At 40.5% G+C, this 20,558-nt stretch overlaps 2 protein-coding genes across 4 annotated transcripts in view; both read right to left on the bottom strand.

The window, feature by feature from the left end:
• The window catches only part of uvrag (UV radiation resistance associated gene), a 65,786-nt gene extending 54,792 nt beyond the window's left edge, over positions 1 to 10,994 (bottom strand). For 2 of the 3 annotated variants that reach the window (XM_028983839.1, XM_028983840.1), the window contains exons 1-6: positions 10,675 to 10,994; positions 8,452 to 8,569; positions 7,643 to 7,677; positions 4,439 to 4,600; positions 4,147 to 4,221; positions 3,944 to 4,029 (exon numbers count right to left, since the gene is read on the bottom strand). In XM_028983839.1, coding sequence (XP_028839672.1) covers positions 3,944 to 4,029; positions 4,147 to 4,221; positions 4,439 to 4,600; positions 7,643 to 7,677; positions 8,452 to 8,569; positions 10,675 to 10,782 — 584 coding nt within the window. In that variant the 5' untranslated portion in view covers positions 10,783 to 10,994. Of the gene's footprint in view, positions 1 to 3,943; positions 4,030 to 4,146; positions 4,222 to 4,438; positions 4,601 to 7,642; positions 7,678 to 8,451; positions 8,570 to 10,111; positions 10,224 to 10,674 lie in introns of all 3 variants that reach the window. The other variant, XM_028983841.1, reaches the window with a different exon arrangement.
• Positions 10,995 to 12,034: 1,040 nt separating this feature from the next.
• Positions 12,035 to 19,964, bottom strand: dgat2 (diacylglycerol O-acyltransferase 2). The gene is made up of 8 exons (XM_028983306.1): positions 19,835 to 19,964; positions 18,882 to 19,010; positions 18,541 to 18,648; positions 18,095 to 18,165; positions 15,573 to 15,777; positions 14,899 to 15,073; positions 13,791 to 13,993; positions 12,035 to 13,406 (listed from the first exon to the last, which is right to left on the bottom strand). The coding sequence occupies exons 1-8, from the start codon at positions 19,872 to 19,874 to the stop codon at positions 13,252 to 13,254; spliced, it is 1,086 nt and encodes a 361-aa protein (XP_028839139.1). The 5' UTR covers positions 19,875 to 19,964; the 3' UTR covers positions 12,035 to 13,251.
• Between the last annotated feature and the right edge of the window lie 594 nt (positions 19,965 to 20,558).

The following is a 20,558-nucleotide window of genomic DNA, read 5'->3' as shown; positions in this document are numbered from 1 at the left end:
TACGTGGTTGCCTTTATATGGACGATAGGGGGGTGGCACCGCAAACAATCACAAAGACCCCCTTAAAAGCAGCGCTGGTCGAGGGGTCGGCGAAAGGTCTGCTTTAATTCTTCGCCTCGCCATAAACGTCAGTCCGTGAGTTTGAGATATTTTAGTGGATTTTGAAGCTCTGTGGATCAGGGAGGGGGACGACAACAATGTATATAGGGGGAAATTTATGCTAAAACATAACTCTTGAAGGAGCTCCCCGGTGCCTCTCTAATGTACGTGCCAAAAGACAGAGTCATCAAGCTTGGAACCCCTGAAGAATGCACTCTAGATGAGGACGTTGAGATTAGGAATGACAGCGGCTTTAGCTGTGGGCCTGCGCTGGAGCTGGGAGGGGTAACCAGGCCTTAAAACTCGGCATCTTTGAAGACAGGGCTGAATGTTTTTAGAGACAACAAAGCAGCATGTGTGTGTGTGTGTGTGTGTGTGTGTGTGTGTGTGTATTTGGGGTGGTGGGGGGGTTGCAATTCCACCTTACAGTGAGCCGTAGTCCAGGTTTTTCTGTTTCCAAAGTGTGCATTGAATAGCTGACATAAACATTCTAACAGTGGGGTGGAGAAAGAAAAAATAAAAATAAAAAAAAGTATGAGTATGATCTGTGTTCAGGAGCCTGCCGTTTCCTACTGAGCTCTTGTGATATTGTTAGCATAAACCCCTACAGTGCCAGGAGAAGACAAAATAACTGAATCCCCTCTAGCAGGGCTATCCAGAGATTAAGGTCTGGTTTGTTTTTTCATGGGGCAGGACGGCCGGTCATCGGGCCGTGGCTTGCGGCTCTGGGGTCTTCGGGTTGATCTGTGCGGGCCAGCTGTTTAAACCGGACAAGCATTAAAGCAGGGGCACGATCCTCCCGTTGCGGATCCTTCAGCGCTTAGCTCTCTACTGAAAGGTGCTAACTGTGGGAAGGCCTCGCCACCCCTCGCAACTGCTGGGATCACACCCGCAGCACGCTGCGCTGGCTCCGTTCTCAGGCATGCCAGTCAAACGTGGCACCGCGGGAAGATCCAACGTATCACTTTCAAAAGAGCCAGACAAAAGGCTCTGTATTAGACCGGCAGCATGTAAGAACCGTTCAAATCTGTAGTAGTGTAGATAGATTCCAGAAAATGTTCCTTACACCGTCCAGGTCAGGGTTACATGGCACTGGCTGCACATTCAATATGCATGCAGCTGAAACTGTTTTAGATGTTTGTATCTGGACAGGGAAGAAGCCAGATCACAATTTTACTACAGGTCTCAAGACTCACTAACATGCCAAATACATCTCCTCTAGCAGAAAATAAAGACATTTTTAACATCCAAGACAAGCTGCTTACTAACACATATGAACATGAGTGTGACAGAAAATGGGGGGATAAATTATAGTAAATATAAAAAAAAAAATTTTTAATCTACTTTCCCTATTCCACCGGAGGGAATGGGTGCAAGTGATTGCTAGCGGTGCTTGGACTACTGTCAGTGGGTGGGAAACAGATCCAATAGTGAGTGTAGGCATGCAGAATGCCCATGACATGACAAGCAGCTCAAAAACTAGTGAGTTCCTAACCGCACTTTAGTGAAGTCAAAATGACCAGATTGCATGGCAAGGTCAACGAGCAAGTAAAAACAGATCTCTGTGGCATTACACATTTTACTACAAGTACAGACTTGTGGTCAATTTGCACAAAAAATATTCAATGTATACAACTACTTTTGAAATGTGTTAACAGTTTTTTTTTATACAACTTCCTGTTGCAATACTTTTGCTTTGGCAGTTAAATTGAGATTTACAGATCAAATTGTACACCACAATATGTATGGTCTACAATCTAGGATTCAAATTAAAACGCAATATGAATTTTATGCCATATCGCACAGCCCTAACGCAAGGGGCCAAAAAACCATGAAGGCTAAATAAATATCAAACAGACTTTTAACTATGCTGATAATAAGTGAATGAACGCCACTACTCAAAACTAAGAATTATTTTTTTTAATAATTCTAAGCAGCGTCTTAGCAGAGAACTGGTGAGCTCACTGGTTAGACAGTCTGTCTTTGTAGAAGAATGACTGCCAGTCACTTGCAGGAACCGCATAAATCTCACATGAGAATGGAATGTTTTCTCTTTGATTAATGAATCTTTTTATCAACAGACTTGCTCTTTGTGTGTTCCTTACTCTCAGCCCTTCCCTCAGGTCAGCCTGAGCAAACCTGCCGGTTAAATCACTGAGTGTTACTGTGCACATCAACAATAAACGGCTTCCGTGATGCTGAGAACAAGAGCGCAAAACATCAGTCCTCTGCAACCAGACCAACAGATCTTATAGATGTACTAACAGAAGCAAAAACACGATCCTGTCATTTAACAGAATCCTCCATTTGCTCAGTGAGAGATGAGACCACAGTACTCCAATCTCGACAATACTGGCCGATGTGTAAACAGACTAAATCTCTCACAGGAAGCAATAAGACTACATACAGATTCTGGAAGACAAGATGGAAAGAGTGAGGTGGGGAAGAAATCAGGGAAAAAAAATAAAAAATAAAAGTTGGCCATGGAGGTGCGCATTTTTCTGGGAAAAAAAAACACTACTAACACAGTAAAAGTTAGTAAGGGTTCCTACATGTGAGAAGAAAAACTCAAGCAAAAAAATAACTAAACAATAAATAAGAATTAACTGAAGTGAGGTCATTTTTTAAAAAAAAGCTATAAAATGCTTGTATATAATACCTAAATAAATAAAGGCTAACTTGGGATGGCTATCAATTACATATATTTAAAAAAAAACTTAATATTATATAAGCAAAAAAAAAAAAATTACAAAATACAGTACATGCCAAAAGGACAGACCTTCTCATTCAATGTGTTTTCTTTATTTTCATGACTACTTACATTGGTAGATTATCACTGAAGGTATCAAAACTATGAATGAACACATGTGGAATTATGCACTTAACAAAAAGTGGAGACCTGGCCTCCACAGTCACCGGACCTGAACCCAGTCGAGATGGTTTGGCTTGAGCTGGACCGCAGAGTGAAGGCAAAGGGGCCAACAAGTGCTAAACACCTCTGGGAACTCCTTCAAGACTGTTGGAAAACCATTTCAGGTGACGACCTCTTGAAGCTCATTGAGAGAATGCAAAGAGTGAGCAAAGCAGTAATCAGAGCAAAGAAAACTAGAATATAAAACATGTTTTCAGTTATTTCACCTTTTTTTGTTAAGTACATAACCCCACATGTGTTCATTCATAGTTTTGATGCCTTCAGTGAGAATCTACCAACGTAAATGGTCATGAAAATAAAGAAAACACAAGGTGTGTGCAAGCTTTTGGCCTGTACTGTATTTAACGGAGTACCTGTGAATACTGTGAGGAAAGTGGTTTGATTAACATTAAAAATATATAAATGTTTCCATGTGTATGTCTGACTGTAAATCTATCATGTTTGTATGGACATATTTAGTGTGTGGGTACTTCCTTTCAGTTCTACACTTCTAAATTTCATAAGCTTGGGTTAAGTCAGACTCAAAAGGAAACTATTTCCCTCTCATACAAATAGTGTCATAACACTGCCACCTTGTGTCCGAACATAAATATATTCAGTAACAGCTGTTCACCGTAAACCCCTGCAATGCAGCATGGGATGCAAGGGCATAATAAGAAGCTTTATTTAGCTGTTTTTAATAAATATATCCTATCATGACTCCATCCAGTGAGAACGTAAACAAAACACAATCACACTTTAAACCATCATGAGTTCGCAGTTCTGCCCAATTGCTAACATGTCTGTGAGATGCTAGGTTGAAGTTCACAATGGCAAATTAGCAATCAATAGTGAGTATGCATGGGAGGCATTTATTCACTTCATTTGCCCCAGTGGAGAGTGTGAACGGGTAACTGCAGATAAAAACCTCACCTCAAGAGGGAAAAAACACTGTAGGAGTTTCGCACAGAACTCTGGTCCACCTGAAGCAAGCTGTTCTTCTTTCTCTCGGAGTGATCCTGCCACAGGAAACATGCTGTCATGAGCACTTCCCTCTGCACCAAACCCACACATGCCAAGGAAAACAAGCACACAGAGCAAAGACGTGGAGCGCTTTCCTGGAAGCAGGCACACACCTTTTGATCAAAATCAGCTGCATAGTAGCCATCATTTAATCCAAATATGATCTCATTTGGATTCCTGGAACGAATCTGCAAAGAGGAAGCAGATAAAGTCGTGTGAAAGTCAGTGGAGTTATGTATACATTTTATGCAGAAGGTGTGACTTGCAAATATGTATAAATGAGATCAGGAGCCTTTTCACATTTAAATTTTAAAAATCACAATATCACAAATAAACAACACGTCAGAGTCTACTGCTAATGTCACTTATGCTAACAGCATGGAGGGGAACATTTTTTTTTTTTACCTGTTGCCCAGTGTACCTGAGCCCATCCAGGCTGACCTTCCACTCTATGAGAAGCTGGTACTGCTCCCCCCGGCCACCCCAGATCCGCACCACAAAACAAGACACAGATGTGTCCAGCAAGTCCGGCAGCATCCCGAAGTCCAGACTCCGCCATGTAGGATTCTGAGTGCGCAGATAGCCACACAGATTAAAGGTGTTGTCATTTATAGATTTCTCTTATTGACAGCAATTAATGTGAACTAGTGACCATAACCCAGAGCAACAAAGGATGTTGGTACGAAAGACAAACTAGCAGGGTAATCATTCAGAGCCATATGTCGGGGTCATCCCCGGATTTCCTGCCAAGGAAAACTGTGCATGGTTGATAAAGCAGTCTGCTTTCTCAGCAAACACACGCAAAAAGGGGCATTACTATATCTGCGACACCAAAAAGGAAAGTAAGTGTACGTGGGTAGTATGGGGACAGAGCAAACCAGAGTGATCGCCAAGGTCACAGAAGCAAAAACAGGAAATAAATGGGGAAATGGATGACGCATGGTTAACGTGCGCGTTTCGCCGTTTTGTATTCATGGAAAGCTGACAGCAAGTAAACCAGAGAAAGGAAGCTAGTAGCTGAAATCACATCCTTGCAAGGTCAGAACATAGATATTTGTCGTGTCCCAGCATCTGCAGCGATGTTAGCTTTATCCTTAGACAGCTTTGGATAGAATTTCAGTCACAGGCATTAACCTGCATAATCTCCCCCTGGATTAAAATAGCTGTTACTTAGTGAGATATGAATAAAATGGACAGGGGGCATTTACGTACGCCACTCTTTTATCACAATCCCAACCCAGGCAAAAGCGAAACACGTCTGAAGCCAGCCGGTAGTCTGAGCAGCACTTCCACAAGCTCCATGAGCCGATATGGCAGCAGGCATGCGCTAAAATGATTATGTAATTAGAGTGCTTCATCCGCATCCTGTCTGAGTGATTATGTGATGTCTGATAATATTCTCAAGTGTCATGGATAGGGGATAAGACTTTTCTCTCATCCATAATCCAGATCTACCTACCTTTTATTACATTTACAGCATTTATCAGACGCCCTTATCCAGAGCGACTTACAGTCAGTCTCCCTGGAGCAACTTAAGGTTAAGTGTCTTGCTCAGGGACACAATGGTAGTAAGTGGGATTTGAACCCGGGTCTTCTGGTTCACAGGCGAGTGTCTTACCCACTAGGCTACTACCACCTTATTCCATTCTCCCTAGAATCGGTTGAGTAAATTAATGATGGAAGCTCTGTAAAGTACTATTTTGTGTCAGTCATTTTGGTCTAGTCCATTGGCTGTCCCAATTGTTTTTTTTCTAAATATATTTCTCCATATCCTGAAAATGGTATATAAACATGGAAAACAATGCACAGTAGAGCGTTACACCACAAGTGTATAAGGCAAGATGAACTGAAGAAAAGAAGAAAGTGAATTGATTGTCACACGTGATACACAGCAGCACAGCACACAGTGCACACAGTGAAATTTGTCATCTGCATTTAACCCATCACCCTGAGTGAGCAGTGGGCAGCCATGACAGGCACCCGGGGAGCAGTGTGTGGGGACGGTGCTTTGCTCAGTGGCACCTCAGTGGTACCTTGGCAGATCGGGATTCGAACCGGCAACCTTACGGGGCCGCTTCCTTAACCACTAGGCCACCACTGCCCTGTGCATATATTGTGCACAAATGCTACATCTAACAAATATCTCTCTGAAGAGATTATTCTGATATTTGAACTGCCATGCAATGATGTACAATGCATCGAAGATGAATGGGGAAAAATAAAAATACACACTTCACACACAATAAATCATTGGATTAGGCCAACCAGATTTCACCATAAAACAACACTGAACACAACAAGAAAAGCAAAAAAAAAATAAAAAATTCAAAAATTATTCTATTCATAAATTAAAACCGCAAATACTGAGTCAGATCTTGTGCAAAAAATTGTCCTATTGATGGCAGTCTCCGCCCCTGCAGCGGTCGGCAGATCTCGTGCCACCCCACATCAGACTTAGGCCCTGACAGACTTAGGCCCATCTCATACGCACCCATTGCTATGATCAATTTATCCACCATCTTGATTTTAGAGCTTTGTTTCTATCAACAATACATCACAGCACATGCAATCACGTTGTGAGCAAAAGCTTGCACACTGGCTTGCTGTGCCATTTAAAATTGCTCTTTGGTTTTAGAGTGCAGTCCAGTCTAAAACGGGCTTTGTGTTTGTCTCATATTCAAGACTGGAAAATGGAGGAAGAGGGTGGGCCCCATCGGTCAGATACACTATACATAAATTACATCATTATGGGGCTCGATCCTGTATAAAGCTCATCTCTACTCTTCTAAAGTACCAGTTTGTACAGGGCAAGCATGTGTTTGAGTGCATATAAGTGGGTCACTGAGCAGAGCTTGAGACAACCGTGTGTCAATCACACACCTTGCACACTCAGCACATTCTGGCCAAGAGAGCAGTACAAAAATCTCAGAACTGATAGCAGTAGAGTGTGTACTTAAACAAATCAATCAGTTCAATCAATCAATTAAATGAATATATTAAGCATAATAAACATTGGTAACAGCAGAGGAAAGACTGACAGCTCCATCACTAAACTATAGTACACTTATAACTTCTGCCGGGCTGCTGTAGATTTTTTTCAAGCTTACAGTTTCGGCAATGAGTGGGGAGGTGAACCTGCCAGACACCCATGCTTATCTCTAATCCTTTTTTTGGCACTGTGGCTTTTAACACTAATCCAAAAGTGAAACCTCTTTTTAAAAGCAGACAAATAACAGGACAAAGGCACCTGTGCAATGGAGAAATGAGAGTTGGCGGTGGGGTATGTACAGAATGGGCATAAAACAGGACACGTGATACCGTAACTAACACTTTACAGAAAGAGCCCCAATAACACATGTGGAAATAAACGTTCTAATTCAAGGCCTGTGGCAGTGACGCGGCAGCTCCCGCTAAATGAATGAGTTTCATTCATTCCAAGCACATGTACAATCACATGCATTTTATTTTTTTGGAAGAAGACCACCAGTGAAATGCCACACAAAGCTCTAAAATAGTCCTGCACCAGTTTTAAGATGACTGAGGAGTTGTCCCCAGAGATGTGATTTGGGGAAAGATAGGTTTGGAAAGGCATGGGAGGCAACCACTCACCAGTGAGTCTCTGATGACTTCACTCTTGTAAAAATCTAAAAGAGGAAGATAAGAAAGGGATAAAGTTACAAAGAAGTGATGAATTGGCAGAATTAGCGGTACATGAGATTAGCGGTACATTGTCTAAACTCCCCACACCAATAACAACGACAGACATGCAAACAGGGAAAAAAAAATGGGTTAAACCGTAAGAAAATTAACTCATGCAAAGAGAAAAAAATTCCCACTTGACTTGGTGTCCCGAAATCTTGACAGGCGGTCACCTCTCTTTAGAACATTAACAAATCTTACAGTAGAACACAAAGCCCCTTTCATGTGGTTCTAAGACCTAAAAGATTGTGCAATGTGCTGCCAATGTCAAAAACGATACTAAACATTATATAATTAAATATATGTGTGTGTGTGTGTGTGTGTGTGTGTGTGTGTGTGTGTGTGTGTGTGTGTGTGTAAAACTGTTAATTAACCTTTTCTAAGTAATTAATAACTATTACAAAAAGAGGCTCAGACAGGGAGATAGATTTTTTTTTTTTTATAAAATACCCTGCAGACGGTCAGTAAATAAGATGATAGTTATTTGTTCAGTTTGACAGTCCTAATGGTAAATTTGCAATCTTGTGTGTTTTTGGTGTTATGGGAACAAAAAAAAAAAAAAAAAAAAAAAAAAAAAAGCAGAAACATCTGCTGTTGTAGTTGCATCCCTGTTTGTATTTATACACATGCAAACTGAGCAGTATGCTCCGCCTCCAACTCTATAGGACTGTGCTGGCCGGAGAGGGGTTCAGAGTGAAAGTGGAGCTGCGGTCAGTCACCTCGGGAGATGCGCTCGCCCAAGCAGAGATGCATGGTGAAGTAGGTGTCGAGCAGAGGCGAGCCATTCTTGTTTACAATGTTTCGGGCTGCGATGCTTCGAAGGTGACGCAAGCGTCTCTGCGGGAGAAAAAGAAGAAAAAAAATTCAGCGATAGAGAAGGAATCAGAAGAAGTGTCAACTCTGATTTTTGTTGAAACTTGTCCTGATGCAAGATTTGATATGGAAGCTCAAATTTATACATGGTGACTTGCAGAAAAAGTTACCTTTACTTGAAACTGACATTTAAATAATCATAATAATAATAAAAAACATGATTTCAGTTTAATGTAAATTTTGAGATTTGGCATTAAATGATGGGAATAAAACGTTCATTTGTCTGTCGTCTTCTTTAAAAAAAAAAAAAAAAAAAAAAAAAAAAATGGAGCCAGTCTAACACAAAAGCACCACACAGTTTCAACAGTGAAGAGCATAAAGCACACAGCACTGGTACAGAACATCTTTGTGTGTCCTTCAGGAGACATAAAAAATGCTTCAGTTCTCCAGCCGCATGCATGACATCATTATTGGACTGCACACCGAGCAAGAAAAGCAACTCACAAGTTTAAAAAAAAAAAAAAAAAAATCGCTCTAAATTGTTAGTCAGGTGGAATATGACTATAATACATGCCTTTAAGTGTAACACCAAAGAGACCAAGAGACCATTTTGCTGCCAAGGCCTCACCTGACCTGCATTCTTTAGCAGCATGGCAAAGTCCCAGCTCTGCTGGCATTAAGGTCTAAATCTAAGTCATGGGATTCCCTATAGGATTAAGAATGAGTGAAACAAAACCCATTCTGTTCTTTCCCCCCCCCAGGGCCTGCTTGGAAACGTATCAATGAAAGGTGTCCGTTATGTGACCCAGTCTCTGAGAGATGAATAACTGTAAAATCATAAAAATTAATCAAAAATAAATTAATTATGCAGTTTACACAGATGTGTGCGCTTTTTTGAGTATCTGGTCTAACTGTATATATGATTATTTCTCATTAATTTGTCTTTTTTGTTGTTTAAGTTTATAAATATATTTCCAAGAAACCACAAACTAACCTGATCACGTAACAAAATTGGATATTATTTGCTGTATTATGGCTACTTTGGTACTATAGCACTAAAGCATTATTGACCACTGATGTAAAAAATCTAAATGGTCTGCATGTGTTATAGTTCTATATTGTTTTTTCCACTTGAAAAAAAAAAACAAAAAATCTAGTCTCATCCTCAGTCATGCCGAGCCAGATCTGCCATGAAGCCTCCCCAAAAATGCCTTCTACAGAACAATCAATTGACACACAAACCTTGCGGACTCTGCACTCTGCTAATATAATGAACATTGCACGGATATCTTTACAGCATGCATGCTTCTGCCAGTTGCTATAAAGCCAACTGGAAGACTGTAAAAGGCCATAACGTGGACCTGGAGGACTTTCATTACGTAAGGAAGCCGGTGGATGATTCATCCGTCCAACAGGCTGTGAACAGGTTAGGTTTTTCTAGAAAGTGGTGCTTCTAGACACCAGAATCATCACCCTGATAAGATGAACCATGATGCCCTCATCAAACGCACACTTAATATTACAGCAGACCTTCACAATGCACGACAGAATTATTTTAGCAAATACATAAATACAACTTTTCCCTCTTTGCATGTCCTTTTTATGTGTAAAGAGTGCTTTGTAGACTCGAGCCAGAATCCTGCAAGCAGTTCCATCTGGAGCAGTTTCTTTACACTTGCTGACAATAATAAAAAAAAATAATATTATATATATACATACATACATACATACATATATATAAAATCATCTAAAGTAAACGAATCCTGAATTTCTAGTCCGGTTACACTCTGCAACGTTTTTGTGTTCTGTCACTGCTGTCATTTAGCCACAAGGCTACTACTAATTTAGCTTCTGGCTAACTTGACCCAGTCAGAGCTCCGGTCATAACTAATAGAGTCTCGTGCCTTTTTTGGGGGGAGAGAAGCCTTCATTACAGTGGTAAGATAGAGGGACTTAACACAGGAAAACCGGAGTAGCATGATGAGAGGGACCGTTAGCGCGGTCGCGGTCTAGGCTAACATTAGCTGACAGGCCCGTTACGGTCACTTATCACAGCCGAAGAGGTGACCCTCCCTCCCCCGTCTCTTTCCCGGAAAATGCTTCGGCCTTGGCGTCTCAGGCTCCGGTACCTGCTGGGACGTGAGCTCTACGTGCAGGGCCCGTGAGGATGCAGCTCCGGGGTTGCTGACAGCAGCAGCGGCGGCGGCCGCCGCCAGATTGCCGGTGATGGAGCTCATCCTCCCAGCCGTGGCAGCACGCGCGTCTGCTTCATTCAGCGGTGCCGCTCACGACCGCCGCCGGGGCTCCGCGGTTCATGCGGACTCCGGGTGGAACGCAAAGGTCGGTGAAATAGAGGAGCCAGCGGAAGAACCCCCTGCTGGACCAGGCGATAGAGCGACATAAACAAAGTGATACTCGCTTAGGAGGCCATGATCCGTCTGTCGCGGGCAAGCCCCAGAATGAAGATGATTGGCTCAAACGCACATCAATTAGAAAAGGGCGTTTATTGACAGGCCTATGCTTTGATGCGATTGGTTCATATGGCTTTCGATCATATATGAGCGGGAGGAGGCGGTCCCTAACAGGAACTCGTGTGTCTGTGTTTGCAAGTATGAGGAAGTCGGTAGTTAACTGTGGGGGTAACGTGACTAACTGGTGATTGTTTTTTTTGTTTTTTTTTGGTCGCGAGAGCTGTCACCTTGTCCCATGCAGGTTACATGTGTTTCAAAAGGGGACCGGACAAGAGGCAAAACATTTTTTTATTATACACGTCACCATAACTCTTGTAATTACTGATCCGCCCAGAGCTGGCCAACTTGGTTTAGCTTTTGTCCATATTCGTATATAAACTGACATCTGAGTTCTAATATCCAAAGCAATACATTTACAAATGAAATAATTAATAATATAAATGATTACACTACTTAGAAGTTTCTGTATTGCAGCGGAATGTTCGCTGCATTATTCATAATCTACACTAGAGGGCATTATTGTCAAAGAAAACCATTCGCAGCCTGGATGAAACGCTCTCCATCACTCCCTCTCACAAAGTAAGATAAAATATAAAATAAGACTTGCTGAGAAATAAAATTCCCAACATGGTCATTGCATGATACATTTGCTCCCTGGAAGCTCTACATTTTGCCTTTCATGTGTCTTATGCTAATTTTGTCCTTTCAACCCAACAAGGTAAAGTAAAGCTAGCCCACTAACCACCAGGGTGCCATACCGGCAACATGCAACTGTACCACCAAAGAGCCAGACCAAGATCAATGTATGGCATTCAGATGCTAAGGTGTTGCATTATATGTATTTCTAATAAATATATGTATTTCTAATAAAGTGACCAGTGAATGGAATACTTACTCTGCATAGGAAAATATTTAAAAAATAATTAAATTTGACACGTTTATTATAAAACGTTTGACACATTTATTATATATGTATATATATATAACTGATACATTGAATAGGGCATTAGAACACAGATTCCCTCATTATTGCAGTTTTTATTGCACCTTAAATTCAGTTCAATACTTTCCAGCGCATGAATTTACATGACTTACATGAATTACCTCACAGTTCTGGTTAATAAAAAACATTCAACAGACCTCTAAAGCAATATGAAAACCTGAGGATCTTGTAAGTTTGGTTCGTCATGCGAGCTTTTGCTTTACAACACTTTACTCCACAAATTACCGGTTTTGTTTAACATCCTTTTGAATTCTATGATTGTCAAATCATGAAATCATCCTTTCCTTTCCATGCATTTTGGCATGTTAGTAGTTTCATAGCTTACAGCGGGTCTATAATTTAAAAAACTGAACACATTCCATGTGGTAACTTTTGCTTAAATATTGGATTAAGGCTTTGCAAAGTTGTGCTGTAATAAAATAAAATTTGTAAATATTACATGGCTTTCTGTCAATGAACGTTAAATAAATGTACACCATAAAGGCAGCAAAAAGACACAAATACATTTAAAATGCAAATATGTATTCGCTGAGTTGGTGAGGATTTTCTCAATATTTAACATTATTTAACACTTTTGTGGCTTGATAGTAGTCACTGTGCATCCCTTTCCATAGCTAATAGTCAGTTATCCAACCATTCTGGCTACTTAACCGTACTTGGGTGAGACAAAATGTCAGTATGTTGCAATTGCATTGCTTGTGCAAAAAGTAATAGAAAGTAGTCATATTAACTTGAGCACTTAAAATTACATTATGACTTCAGTCTGGGGTTATGTCATAAATGTATGGCATAAATGTAACCTTTTTATATAAATAGATCAATTCTAGATATGATCAATTACAGCTTTTGCCACTTGGTGGCAGGAAATAAACATTGCATGCATCAGCATCAACCTACAACCCTGCATGTCTTTTTAAATAACATTTAAAACTCAGTGTTGGGGGGAGACATAAACATTCTCTGTGATGGAAATCATATTCAATTTTTTAACATTTAAAAATCAAATATTACATTAAAACTTGTGTCATTCCCCTGTCCAGTGTAAAACTCTCCCATTTCCCTTCCCCAGGATGGTTTTTCGAACCCCAGAGTATATTGCAATGCAATGTTGAAATGTACAAAAACTGGGCATTTCAGCACTGGGAGCAAAACTGGAATGCAGTCAGGCACTTGGGAGCGGAGGTTCTGGGTGTGTTCCAGGTTCCGTCTCTGTCTGTCTTTTGGCTCATCGACTAGTGAATGTACAGCACGTCAGTCTCCTTCAGCCCAAAGCGGGTCTTGTACTTATCGAAGACGTTCATGAGAGATCTGATGTACATTTCATGGTACGTGTCTATGACATCTGGGCTGGGTTCTTCCATCTTTGGCACGGTGATGGGTTCACCCACTGAAAGATTAAAGGTTATACAAAAACAAAATGTCGTTACATTTATATACAGTAAGAACAAGAAACATAGTTAATCATTAAAATAGCCCTGTTTTTTGGGTTTGTACAAATATTGACAATGGACTGTGAAGAGCTGATCAAAAGTCAAGTCTGGACACTGCATTGATCAAAGATTTACCCCAAAATGGCTGCTTTTCTGAATCCCAAAGATAGGTGTGCACAAAAATCTATATCCCCTATTCTACAGAGGATGACTGACTCATCCATCAAAGTTTAGTGAAAGAAAGGCACAAGGGTTCATTAAATTCACCAAACGTCTCAATACAATACCAGAAAGAAATAGGGGATGCATGCTGGTTGGTGTGTCAGTTAATGGTAACTTACCCACAGTGTTTATAGGCTTGCAGTAAGGCACAAAGCCCCAGGACTCTGTGGAGAATAAACCACAGCCGTGAAACAGACAAGGAGCAAAACCCAGAAATTTCTGGAACTTCTTCTGGGCCAGCCGCCACCACGAGTCCTCCTCGAAGATCATCTGCTGATAGGCTTCATTCTCCCCAAAAGAATATACAGGAACCAGATCAGCCCTGAAAAACATAAGCATAATCTCAGACTTTCATCAAATACATGGCATTTGGCCATTCTTTATCTATTGCCATTTTGTTAGGATTATATTCAGATAAACAGGCCCTGGCCAAAACAATTTTGGAGCCCCTGCAAGATTTCAAGTTGCGTTCCCAGAACGCCAATCTTTACTCGATGACACTTGATGCCTTAAAAAGCGGAGTCGAGGGCATGTGTTCAGAATGGCGCTTTTTAAGGTGCTTGAACACGAATGCTGAACATTGTCGAGGGTTGAACACACAGCTTTCTTGAAATGCTGTTTTTTACGGCGTTACCTTCAAAAATGCGTGAACCTGCCGATTATTGGCCCTGATGGCCCAGTGGAGAGAAAATTTACAGGAAATGTATGTCATTATTATTATTATTATTACTACTAATACTTTGCTATGCAGGTAAATTCTTGTGTAAAGTATTGTTATTTTCATATTAAGACACATTAATATAAACTAGTTTTAAGAAACACTTATATCTTTCTTCATTCGTGGCGCTCCCTGGAGCCCTTAGCATTTGCCTATATTGCCTGTGCCATCTGCCATCCCTGCATATGAACACCAACATTCACACTCATAAACACTCCTTAAAACTTTGGTTCTTAGCACTGGATTAAGTTTTTTTTTTTGCCATTTACTACAAGAATTTGTAATCTTACTACCAGGCTGTTCATTCAATGATCTGTTGCTCAACGTCTGTGTGGAACGTTCTTGGCAATACCTTGCCATTTCACACACAAATATGCTAGTGTTCCAGCTCACCCAGCACATGATAAAGCTTAGTGCTGACTGAGAGATCCTCTCGGTAGGTGAGTGGAGGTAAAAGGAGAGGCATGGTACACAAGGATATTTATTCTCTGGAATAACTCTTATCTTACCCTTTCTGAAGAGCCAGCTTCACAAAACCTTTGCGATTCTTCAGTGTGACTGAATTCATCCCGGGTGCACAGTCGAGAGATTCGGCCGCTCCCCCAACCACAATGACCACGGCGTTTCCCGTTCCATTCTGTGATAGGAGGTAGTCAATGGCGTTTCGGTTCACAGGACAGATCCCTGAGGTTCGGAGAATAAGCAGGAGATCTTTTTTTTTCTCATGACAAAAATTACATAATTATGATTATTAAACATAAACAATTACATACATTTGCTAAATACACCATATAAGACCAAACTGGCATTTAAAATGGCGAGAAACATTACACAGAGCAATAAACTGAAATAATAATCGAACAATCTCATTTCAATATCAGGCCTTTTTACAATTTTGACAATCAGCACATAGAGATCCAAATGCATTCCATCTATGCTGTACAAAAGGACAAAGGTCAGAGGTCCCTGAGAGATTAGCACTTGTTGATGCCAAACTTTATCAGCAGTTTTCTGAACATAGCAGATAACAAATATTCTTCTGCTGGAACAAGGTGAAAACAACATTATTACAACTAATGTCGAATATTTTTAGTGTCATTTAAATGTCCTTATATTAACTGCTTTAATAAAGTACCATGACTTGATGGATTGATCAACATGTTCATTCATTCAGGATTCTCACCTCCACACATTAGATAGTCCCTGAAGAACGGCATGCGGAAGTTACCGGCCAGAGTAGCAAGGGATGGCTTTATTCCTGGAAATTTCTTAGAGAATCCTGTTGCTTCGGTCCCAAAGTTACAGAAGGCACCAAAGCAGAAGATCCCATGAGGGTGATAGCCAAAGATGTAGTTTCGGCTGGGTAGAAGGTTATGGGTTTTAATGAGCTGTTGGTGAGAGTATACAGAAAAAGCATACAGTGTTTTAGAAAAACATACTTCAATAACTATTGAGCAGGAACTGACAACAGCCTAAAGGGACATGAAAGTGATAAGGGTTTATCATCAGATTCCCAATACCTTATCAAAAATGTTACAGCAAGCAAGTATTAATTTTCTAGTAATCTGAACTAGAATTTTAAAGTTGAAGGTGGGTGAAAAATAAACTAGGTAAGCACAAGTCAGTTGGCATCTGGAAGCTTATTAATGGGGTTTAAAGCTTCTCGTGCTCCAGATGTATTTTGTGTTGGAAAATCACTCGGGATCCAGGAAACTGGGACAATATCAGGGTAGACCTGATGCTTTCTGTCTCAGGCTCCATGTAATAAAATAATTAGAAACAGTTAACTGCAGCACAGTCCTGGTTTATTGTCTGTGCTTTCACACGCATGCATTTCACTGGATTTTTGTACAATTTTAATCCCTATTAGCTCAGACGTAAGGAATAAAAAAGAATCCATCTGGTGCTAGGTTTTTGCCAAATTCCTCATTTTGAGAATATGTCCTAATCCTAATCATGTAAACACAACCATGCCATAATGCAGAGCTTCATAAAAAAAAGAATATGAAAGTAAAGAATTGACTGACAATCATTCCACAAACACAGCAGAATGTTTATATGGAGATCTTGCAGTATAGGAACAAAAAAAAGACAGGGATCACATGACTCTGCTGTCAATAGCAGTTGTCCAGAAACCCAAAGTGTGTCTCCACACAAAGAATTCAGGAAGTTCAGACATGAGCATATGAAATGACAGAGGTTGGCCTATTGTTTCACTTTATAAATTTAGTTCTCCTGGATTTGGTCTTTGGCAAGAACCAATCTGCATGTCTTTAGATCCAAAATCCACACAAGGAGAACCCAGGTCAGGCCTCAAACTCGTGACAAGACAATAACAGTCAACAGCGCCTTACCAGCAGAGGGTCATTCAACCAGGTAAGCTGCCAAATTCCACTAACTGACTGTTGTAATTGATTTTCCTGATTGAAGACAGTCCATACTCAGACTTCCATGTGAGTGCATCGGCTTCCCTTAAACATAATCAGTCACTACAAAGGCAACGATTTCACGAACTGACAAATCACAGTAACTACTGCTGAGGGACAAAGGTCAAGCTCATTTGAGACAAGTTCATCATGTGCCATCACCAAGCGACACACATTTTATCAGTATGTCTCATCTGAACTTCAGTGCATAAATAAAAAGCATTTCATATTCCACTTACAATAGTCTACTTGAAAACGTGGAGGTGTTCACACTGAAACACATATTTGAAATAGGCTGACTTGCAAAAGAAATTCAACCAAAAATAATTAAATCTGTAATTTTACTCTATACTTGTGGGGAGGGGACTTTCTCCAGTTAAATGTATAGAAAAGATTATTTATTTTGACCTGATTGTTAATGCATAAGAGTTCACATTAAAGTAGCCGCTGGAAAAATCTTAATCTTTTTAAATCTTATTTCATGCTTAAAATTATCATGACTTGAATTCTTTTGCAAGCTTCTGTATGTGGATCCTTGTCTTTTTCGCCTGGTGATTACCAGAGATAAATATGTGACACATTCTGGTGAAATAGGGTTTTATATATATATATGTGTATATATATATGTGTGTGTGTTTCAGCGTGAACACCTCCACGTTTTCAAGTAGACTATTGTAAGTGTGTGTGTGTGTGTGTGTGTGTGTATATATATGAACCAAACAGTAATTCAAATCAAACCATGATGTTTTTTTGCCATTTTTGTTAAGTGAAATGACACTCTTGTTCTCACCCTCAATTTCTTTTATCCCAAACAAAGCCCAGCATTCAGGAACACTGTATTAAAGAGCAAGTTTGCTAAATGCTCTTTGACGGTTTCACAGACCAATTTTCTCATTTCAGATGTGTCACAGACTTTTGTCTCCTTGATCTTTTGGCTTCAGACATCTTCCAACGTCACTGATTGTGATGCAGCAAGTGATTAACAGTCATGGGTGCAATAAGATCATGTCACTCCCAATCCACGCTTGTACTCTGTCTCCAGGAGCAAAGTAGAATGCATGAAGCAAACAAAACCTCTCAGCAATTAGCTCTTAAGCAAAGTCTGCCAAGTCTGAACTATCTCAAGAACAGGGCACTGTTTTAGGGTATAAAAATATCAAAATTATTCAATAGAGTTTGCCAATAATATATTTTTCCAAAAAAACATTATTCTAGATACTGATGAATTCATGTTTTTTTTTGCAGTGTAACCTCATTCCATGGTGAAAGTACCACTCACTGTAATGGGGAAATAGTCCCTGAAATAAGTCCACAATTTCCAGTTCCTCATCCATGAAGACCTGCGACCACCTAAGAGGATAAAACCAAGAGTTGATGTTCTCAGATTGTTTCTACCAGGATTCAACATTCATACCAAACAGAAATTACTGCAAGGGAATTAATATCAAATGAACAGTTTTAATGCTACCATAGCACAATTGTATTAATTAGTTAAAGGATTAATTAAGTCATCCTAGTCTATTTGGAAGAAACAAAACTAGCTTGAACTGGACTAGATATGTGAGATATGTTTAAAAAGTGGTTTTATTGAGGTGTGTTTACTGGTTTGGAGGTATTTGGCCTTGGTTTTAGTAAGGGATGGTAACTACCCAGAACACTGTGATCGAGTCTAGGATCATGTCCTGAACAGGTCTGTTAAGGGTAGGTGCGGAACCGAGAATGTACCTTGTTTTGGGGTGTTCCAGTCAAAGATAAGCCAAGCAGTGTATATGGCAGCAATTATCCAGCAGTCCGTACAGAACACGTAAATCAGCAGCAAAGTGCTGGCTATGCCTGATGGGGAAAGTTGGAACGTGACCATTAATCATGGAGCAAATGCTCTACGGTCTTCAGAATATCCATCAATTCAATCAATTTTCATTTGTATGTGACCATACAGGATTTATTTACATGGAAGAACAAAGGAGAATGTGTGATTACTTATTTTTTAGACATAAATAACTGGTTCATGCTAAATGCAGTTAGGGAGGAGAAACCGAAACTGACTGACAAGCGGCAGAACTCACCCATGGCCAGGAAGGTCACAATAAATTGTAGCACAGAGAAAACCCTGAGATGTTTCTCCACTTTGGACTGGGACAGCCAAGGAGCAGAGGGCAGATTCTGAAGGGTGGAGAAGATGCTGGATCCGGTGCCTAAAACAGGCCGAGAGATGCACAATGGCACGTTAAATCCGATTTGCAACATCTCCCCCTCCACCACGCAAAAGAGCATCGCTCCCCATGAAGCATGGAACAGCACCAGCACCAGGTGAAACCATGCTGAAGTTACTGCCAACAGGGATGGATTCATTTTGCATTTACATTTACAGCATTTATCAGAGCGACTTACAATCAGTAGTTACAGGGTCTTCTGGTTCATATGCGAGTGTGTTACCCCTAGGCAACTACCACCACTATCACCCCTACCACCCCTATCACCGACATAATCACGTTATACAGGGCTGAAAAGAAATCCGCCACCACACCAGACACTCACTGCTCTTTACAGTTACATATCATAAATGTCATAAATTCATCTTCATGTATCAAATTCAATCAAATTCAATATTTATTTGTCATGTACAGTCATACACGGTACGATATGCAGTGAAATGCTTTCGCGATTGCTAGAGACTGCAATATTGCAAATTATTGCAACGTATTCAAGAGGAAGCAATATGCAAATATTGCAAACATAACCAAATATTAAATTTTTTTTTTAGACATAAGATATGTGTAACAGGTAGGTTGAAGGTGTGCAAATGTGTAAAGTGAAGTGAAAGTAAAGTGAAAATTCTGGGGGCATTGAGTCAAGAAGTGATTGAAAGTCAAAAATTTCAATCAATTTAGCGTTTCAGTTACTACAGATATTACATAAGACAACTAATATTACTAGATCTATATTTTAATTTAGTGTATTGTGTGGCAATCGTAAAAGGACATAGTAATAACATAAATGAAATGCTCATGCTTCTTACCGCGGAGGACACCGGAGTACGCAGCCAGAATGGTCTTCATTGGTGCAGCGCGGGACACGGACGGTGACGTGCGGACAGGCAGCCTGGCCTGAAGGCCGGTTGGACTTGCAGCTCCGTCCCCGGTGAAAGCGGCCTGGACTGCGACGACGACGCGCCGCTCCGCCTTTTTAAGATGTAGTGGGCGGGGCCAAAAGGGGCGCTCATTTGCATGCGAGCGCGCGTCCCGTCCATGCGTCAAGGTAAAGAAAACGGCCACGCCCAAATATCGAGACGGTAAAAATAAGAAACAAATCATTCATTTTTGTACGTTGTTTTTTTTTTTATAGTTTCAACAGTCATTGCATCATGTCTTGTTAATGGAGACCTTCAGAGCAAAGGTTTTAGGCAGCTGCAAAACTAAAGTAAAGTTTTTTTCATCTTCCCACCAGTCACTCTTGTGGGAAGGGACAGTCTAAAGGTGTAAAATTGGAGTTAATCATAGTAGCGATGAAAACAATCTTCCCATAGCAGACCACCGATTAGAATGCTTCAGCCTCCTTAAATCTCCTTATCACATTGCTGCTTGTCCTGCTTGACCTTAGTACAGTGTTTGACTCTATTGATCATGCCATTCTCCTTGACAGGTTAGAGAATGTTTTTGGGATTACGACTAGCCCTCTCCTGGTTCAGGTCATATTTGACAGATCGGTGGACATTAATGGTGATTCTTCTTCTGATGGTTCCG

Source organism: Denticeps clupeoides, chromosome 6 (genome assembly GCF_900700375.1).
Source record: "Denticeps clupeoides chromosome 6, fDenClu1.1, whole genome shotgun sequence".
Classification (NCBI taxonomy): domain Eukaryota; kingdom Metazoa; phylum Chordata; class Actinopteri; order Clupeiformes; family Denticipitidae; genus Denticeps; species Denticeps clupeoides.
Note: the sequence above shows the minus strand (reverse complement) of the source record. Positions and strands in the feature narration are given on the sequence as shown.

Excerpts from the sequence above, each read along its gene's own strand:
- dgat2 (XM_028983306.1), bottom strand. The coding sequence starts at position 19,874 with ATGAAGACCATTCTGGCTGCGTACTCCGGTGTCCTCCGCG. Across the intron at positions 15,778-18,094 it reads GGGACTATTTCCCCATTACA|CTCATTAAAACCCATAACCT; the intron begins GTGAGTGGTACT and ends TCTCACCAACAG. Across the intron at positions 13,407-13,790 it reads CAAGCCTATAAACACTGTGG|TGGGTGAACCCATCACCGTG; the intron begins GTAAGTTACCAT and ends TTAATCTTTCAG.